The 7,500-nt window shown below is 39.7% G+C and overlaps 1 protein-coding gene across 1 annotated transcript in view; it reads left to right on the top strand.

Annotated features, from left to right (window-relative positions):
• Window positions 1–7,500, top strand: part of LOC122982321 (proline-rich receptor-like protein kinase PERK2) — a 25,942-nt gene that overhangs the window by 17,513 nt on the left and 929 nt on the right. Inside the window, exon 4 of the mRNA XM_044351509.1 lies at window positions 6,873–7,500. This exon is cut by the window's right edge and continues 929 nt beyond it. Within this exon, the coding sequence (XP_044207444.1) occupies window positions 6,873–6,964 (92 nt within the window). The 3' untranslated portion in view covers window positions 6,965–7,500. The remainder of the gene's footprint in view (window positions 1–6,872) is intronic.

Below are 7,500 nucleotides of genomic sequence, written 5' to 3'. Positions count from 1 at the left end.
AGACATACAGACAGACAGACAGACAGACAGACAGACAGACAGACATATATACAGACACACAGACAGACACACAGACAGACAGACATACATACAGACAGACAGACAGACATACATACATACATACATACAGACATACATACATACATACATACATACATACATACAGACAGACAGACACACAGACAGACATACAGACATACAGACAGACATACAGACAGACAGACAGACAGACAGACAGACATATATACAGACACACAGACAGACATACATACATACATACATACATACATACATACATACATACATACATACAGACAGACAGACAGACAGACAGATTGCTTTACACATCGTGGCGCCATCTTAATCAAAACAAATCAATCCAGCTAAGAGAAGTAACAACAAATCGAATTCCAGTTTAATTTCCAACAAAGTGTAACAAAGCTAAATAATTTAATTCAGTTAAACTGAGCGTGTACAGAAACTCCTCGAGTGCAGCTCTACATTCAGTCCAAAACGCTCCTAAATGCTTCACGTTTCAGGAGCAGCAGATCTAGAAGCCGCCTTCTTACTGCAGCTCACTTTCTCAAACAACTGCTGTCACAGGTCATACGTTCCTTTACATTAAAGCAAAGTGTGGAGGCTTATCTGACTCTAAACATTTAAATGCTGTTGGTTGGAAGGTCAAGACAAGTTTATTTGTACAGCACATTTCAACAAGGCATGCTCTACAGAAAACATAAAAGACATCAAGACAAAATGTAAAAGAAACACATTATAAAAAGACACATTTAAAGGAGCAGTGTGCAGGATTTAGTGGCATCTAGCAGTGAGGTAGAAGAGGCCCTGCTCCCTCTGTAGATATAAAGGCTCATTCTAAGGTAACAAAAACACAATCATTCTTATTTTCAGGTGATTATACACTAATTTAAACACACTATATTCCATTTCTGTCAAGTCCGTTCCACTAGATGCCGCTAAATTCTACTCAGTGCACCTTTAAATACTATAAAAAAGGGTTAAATAGAAATTAACCTACGATAGAATAAGACAGGAGAAGAAGTTACAGTGCAGTGTGAGAAAAGCCTCAAATTTGATTTAATAAAAGACAAACAGAGACGTCTTCAGTTGTGATTTAAAGGACTGAGACCTGCAGGTTTCTGGGAGTTTGTTCAGATACGTGGAGCATAAAACCTGAAGCTGCTTCTTCAGGTTTAGTTTGGACTCTGAGGACAGAAAGCAGACCGGATCCAGACCGGATCCAGACCTGATCCAGACCACCTGAGTGTCTGGATGCTTCATAAACCAACAGCAGCATTTTAAAGGCAGTTCTCTGACAGACAGGAAGTCTGGAGGGTCAATTCTTTAATCACATCAGGTCTTCAGGTAATTCATGAGTGCAGGTAGGACACCTGTAATGTGTGTGTGTGTGTGTGTGTGTGTGTGTGTGTGTGTGTGTGTGTGTGAGGGACTCACCAGATGACTAACATGCTGCTGAAGACAGGATGAGCTAATCTGACCTCATTCAACTCAGATTCTTCTTCTGTTGTCTTCAGCAGCACAACATCACTTCAGCCTGTAATCAACAGTCTCTTTAACATCTGGACACGCTGCGGTTTGACAGCCTGAGATGTACATTATGCAGAAGCTGTGTTGTGCCACAGCGTCGTTAAAACATCAGAAAGTGTGTTCATAGCTCAGATATTCATCTGCTCAAACATTTAAAAAAGCTTTTCTGCAACACTGTAGTAAATAACTCAGAAGTACTGATCAGTTACAATGATGAATAAAACCTGCGTACCAGACAATGTCATGAGTTCAAATTATTATACCAGCATCTGAGACGCTGTGGAGTCAAACAGACTCAAATACAGCAGTGGAAGAAGTACTCAGATACTTTACTGCAGTAAAAGTACCAATACAGTATTGTATAAATACTCCATTACAAGTAAAAGTATTGCATGAAAAATACCACTACAGTAAAAGTACATAAGTATTATGAGCTTGATGTAGTTAAAGTATTGCAGTAAAAGTACATAAGTATTATGAGCTTGATGTAGTTAAAGTATTGCAGTAAAAGTACATAAGTATTATGAGCTTGATGTAGTTAAAGTATTGCAGTAAAAGTACATAAGTATTATGAGCTTGATGTAGTTAAAGTATTGCAGTAAAAGTACATAAGTATTATGAGCTTGATGAAGTTAAAGTATTGCAGTAAAAGTACATAAGTATTATGAGCTTGATGTAGTTAAAGTATTGCAGTAAAAGTACATAAGTATTATGAGCTTGATGTAGTTAAAGTATTGCAGTAAAAGTACATAAGTATTATGAGCTTGATGAAGTTAAAGTATTGCAGTAAAAGTACATAAGTATTATGAGCTTGATGTAGTTAAAGTATTGCAGTAAAAGTACATAAGTATTATGAGCTTGATGTAGTTAAAGTATTGCAGTAAAAGTAGTGGTTTGGTCCCTCTGACTGATATATTATTATATATGACATCATTAGATTATTAATAGTGAAGCATCAGTGTTAGAGCAGCATGTTACTGTTGTAGCTGCTGGAGGTGGAGCTAGTTTACACTACTTTATATACAGTTAGCTAGTTTAGTCCAGTGGTTCCCAACCTAGGGGTCGGGCCCCTCCAAAGGGTCAGCAGATAAATCTGAGGGGTGGTGAGATGATTAATGGGAGAGGAAAGAAGAAAAAACAAAGTTCTGATACACAAATCTGTTTTCAGTTTTTGGACTTTTTCTCTAATCTTTGATTTTTGCTGAAATATTGGATCATTTGAACATTTATTGAAATGAAAGCATGTGAGAAGTTTAGAGGGAAAAATCACTATTTGGTGGAGCTGTTAACAACTCATAGACATGTGAAATGTGACCCCGACTACACACTGCTTTTTGTAAGACATCAAAAGACAAAAAGGTTGGAAACCACTGGTTTCATCTTTAACAATGTGTTGTATTTTAAAAGCTTGTTATATTATCCATTGTGTCAAATCTTCATCTGAAAAGTAACTAAAGCTGTCAAATAAATGTAGTGGAGTAGAAAGTATAATATTTCCCTCTGAAATGTAGAAAGTAGCATCACATGGAAATACTCAAGTAAAGTACAAGTACCTCACAACTTGTACATCAGTACAGTACTTGAGTAAATGTACTTATGTCAGTTTAGTTTTTCAGCAGGTGTCACAACAGATTTCAGAGATTTCAGGGAAACATTTAAGAATTTAGAATCTTTCATCATGTCAGTAAAAGGTTTAAATCAGTTAAACTTTGATCAAACTCTTAATGTTCAAAATGAGAATTCAGGTTGTTTTCAGTTTGAGAAAATGGTTTGATAGTATTTCTTTTTTTACCTACATTGTTTGACAGAGAGACATAAATAATTAACTCAGGTTTTATAGATTGAGGTTGTATAGATTGAGGTTGTATAGATTCAAGATGTATAGATTGATGTTGAGATCAAGGATGTATAGATTCAGATTGTATAAATTGAGGTTGTAAAGATTGAGGTTGTATGGATTGAGGTTGTATAGATTGAGGTTGTATAGATTGAGGTCGTATAGATTGAGGTTGTATAGATTGAGGTTGTATAGATTGATGTTGAGATCAAGGATGTATAGATTCAGATTGTATAAATTGAGGTTGTAAAGATTGAGGTTGTATGGATTGAGGTTGTATAGATAGATGTATGGATTGAAGTTGTATAGATGGAGGTTGTATGGATTGAAGTTGTATAGATTGAGGTTGTATAGATTGAGGTTGTATAGATTGAGGTCATATGGGTTGAGGTTGCATAGACTGAGGTTGCATAGATGGGGTTGCATAGGTTGAGGTCATATAGGTTGAGGTCATATAGATTGAGGTTGTATAGATTGAGGTTGTATAGATTGAGGTCATATGGGTTGAGGTTGCATAGACTGAGGTTGCATAGATGGGGTTGCATAGGTTGAGGTCGTATAGATTGAGGTTGTATAGATTGAGGTTGCATAGATGGGGTTGCATAGGTTGAGGTCGTATAGATTGAGGTTGCATAGATGGGGTTGCATAGGTTGAGGTCGTATAGGTTGAGGTCGTATAGATTGAGGTCGTATAGATTGAAGTCGTATAGATTGAGGTCGTTTAGGTTGAGATCGTATAGGTTGAGATCGTATAGATTGAGGTCGTTTAGATTGAGGTCGTATAGGTTGAGGTCGTATAGGTTGAGGTCGTATAGATTGAGGTCGTATAGATTGAGGTCGTATAGATTGAGGTCGTATAGGTTGAGGTTGTTTAGATTGAGTTTGTATAGATTGAGGTTGTATAGATTGAGGTTGTATAGATTGAGGTTGTATAGATTCAAGATGTATAGATTGATGTTGAGATCAAGGATGTATAGATTCAGATTGTATAAATTGAGGTTGTAAAGATTGAGGTTGTATGGATTGAGGTTGTATAGATAGATGTATGGATTGAAGTTGTATAGATGGAGGTTGTATGGATTGAAGTTGTATAGATTGAGGTTGTATAGATTGAGGTTGTATAGATTCAAGATGTATAGATTGATGTTGAGATCAAGGATGTATAGATTCAGATTGTATAAATTGAGGTTGTAAAGATTGAGGTTGTATGGATTGAGGTTGTATAGATAGATGTATGGATTGAAGTTGTATAGATGGAGGTTGTATGGATTGAAGTTGTATAGATTGAGGTTGTATAGATTGAGGTTGTATAGATTGAGGTCATATGGGTTGAGGTTGCATAGACTGAGGTTGCATAGATGGGGTTGCATAGGTTGAGGTCATATAGGTTGAGGTCATATAGATTGAGGTTGTATAGATTGAGGTTGTATAGATTGAGGTCATATGGGTTGAGGTTGCATAGACTGAGGTTGCATAGATGGGGTTGCATAGGTTGAGGTTGTATAGATTGAGGTTGTATAGATTGAGGTTGCATAGATGGGGTTGCATAGGTTGAGGTCGTATAGATTGAGGTTGCATAGATGGGGTTGCATAGGTTGAGGTCGTATAGGTTGAGGTCGTATAGATTGAGGTCGTATAGATTGAAGTCGTATAGATTGAGGTCGTTTAGGTTGAGATCGTATAGGTTGAGATCGTATAGATTGAGGTCGTTTAGATTGAGGTCGTATAGGTTGAGGTCGTATAGGTTGAGGTCGTATAGATTGAGGTCGTATAGGTTGAGGTTGTTTAGATTGAGTTTGTATAGATTGAGGTCGTATAGGTTGAGGTCGTTTAGATTGAGTTTGTATAGATTGAGTTTGTATAGATTGAGTTTGTATAGGTTGAGGTCGTATAGATTGAGGTCGTATAGATTGAGGTCGTATAGGTTGAGGTCGTTTAGGTTGAGGTCGTATAGGTTGAGGTCGTATAGGTTGAGGTCGTATAGATTGAGGTCGTATAGATTGAGGTCGTATAGATTGAGGTCGTATAGATTGAGGTCGTTTAGGTTGAGGTCGTATAGGTTGAGGTCGTATAGATTGAGGTCGTATAGGTTGAGGTCGTATAGGTTGAGGTCGTATAGGTTGAGGTCGTATAGGTTGAGGTCGTATAGATTGAGGTCGTATAGATTGAGGTTGTATAGATCTCTTTAAAACAGAACTTAAAACTTTGCTTTGAAGTAGTCTAGGTTGCTGATTTTAATTCATTTTTATATTTTTATTTTTTAACTTATAATTATTTTATATATTATATTTTGTTTTTTTTAACTCACATATCTCATTTATTTATTTGTTTGTTTTAACTGTGTTACAGTAGATAAATTATAATCTGTTGCCCGATTTTTGAGCCATTAGATGATTTAAATGAGACGAAGCGAATCAAAGTGATGAATTATATTAAAAACCATCATTACAATGACCAAAACCTCCATCACCCCTTCACCCACATCATCCCTCCATCACCCCTTCACCCACATCATCCCTCCATCACCCCTTCACCCACATCATCCCTCCATCACCCCTCCATCACCCCTTCACTCACATCATCCCTCCATCACCCCTTCACCCACATCATCCCTCCATCATCCCTCCATCACCCCTTCACCCACATCATCCCTCCATCACCCCTTCACCCACATCATCCCTCCATCACCCCTTCACCCACATCATCCCTCCATCACCCCTTCACCCACATCATCCCTCCATCACCCCTTCACCCACATCATCCCTCCATCACCCCTCCATCACCCCTTCACCCACATCATCCCTCCATCACCCCTTCACCCACATCATCCCTCCATCACCCCTTCACTCACATCATCCCTCCATCACCCCTTCACCCACATCATCCCTCCATCACGCCCTCCCTCCTCCTCCCTCTCTCTCTCCCTCCCCTCCTCCCTCTCTTCCTCCCTCTCTCCCTCCCTCTTCCTCCCTCCCCTCCTCCCTCTCTCCCTCCCCTCCTCCCTCCCTCTCTCTCCCTCCCTCCCCTCCTCCCTCTCTCCCTCCCCTCCTCCCTCTCTCTCCCCTGGAGGAAAACATTTAGACTCAGAAGTGAGTTTTGTCACCTTTGACTCTGTAAAGTTGATCGTTTTAGTGATTAATTAGTGATTAATTAGTGATTAATTAGTGATTAATTGTGTCCTGAGGCGAAGCTGCTTCACCTCCATCACAGGAAGTGAAACACAGAAGGTCACTCAGACGTCTCTGCTGTATAAACACTGACATCTGGTGGCCGGCTGCAGTACTGCACCTCCAAACTGAAAATCCCACTGCTCTTCTTTTCTTCAACCTTTTTCTCACTCTGTTCTTCTCTTCCTCCTCCATCTTCTGGTCTTTTTCTGTCTGCCTTCTTCTCCTTCAATCCTGTTTATCCATCTCTTCTTCTTCTTCTTCTTCTTCTTCTTCTCTGTCTCTGTTTGTCTGTCTCTCAGAGAGGAGGAAGATGACGACATCGCCCATCAGTTCTGTTGCCCCGCCTCCGAGTGCAGTAGCCCCTCCTCTAGGTAACCAGGGGCGACCGTGAGCCGCCACAGCCCCCCTCTCCCTCGTCCCCCCCCCACCCCCGCCCAACTCTTCCCGCTAACCGGTGATAACGAAGCCCCTCCTCCTCCTCCTCCTCTCTGTCGCCCTCTGATCACCAATCAGCAAGAAAACTGTTGGGTAACAAAGATTTACACAAAGTTAAAACAGGAAGGAGGAAATTCAGGGTTTTCAGATGAAAAGCTCGTATGATGAGACTCGCTAAATGAACGACTTTAAGTTCTTGTGCAACATAAGAAAACTCAACCTTTAAAAAGAAGAAGTTATATATTACTGAAGCTGGTTTTTGCAACTCTGCTGCTGACTCTCTCTCTCTTTTTCTTTTCTTTTTAAAAACTGGCAACAAGTTTTCTTAAAAGATCAGAAAATGATCCCTGAGTTTGGACCTGTAGAAGTTGCAGCTTTAAAGCAACAGGACGTATCAGTGACTGGAGACGCCTGCTTCAGGTTCACTCAGCAGGATGCAGTGACTCAGCTGAACCACGAGTCCGCATCTCTGTGCGTAACGCGACAACGGCG

The sequence above is a fragment of the Thunnus albacares genome, chromosome 5 (assembly GCF_914725855.1).
Source record: "Thunnus albacares chromosome 5, fThuAlb1.1, whole genome shotgun sequence".
In the NCBI taxonomy this organism is placed as follows: domain Eukaryota; kingdom Metazoa; phylum Chordata; class Actinopteri; order Scombriformes; family Scombridae; genus Thunnus; species Thunnus albacares.
Note: the sequence above shows the minus strand (reverse complement) of the source record. Positions and strands in the feature narration are given on the sequence as shown.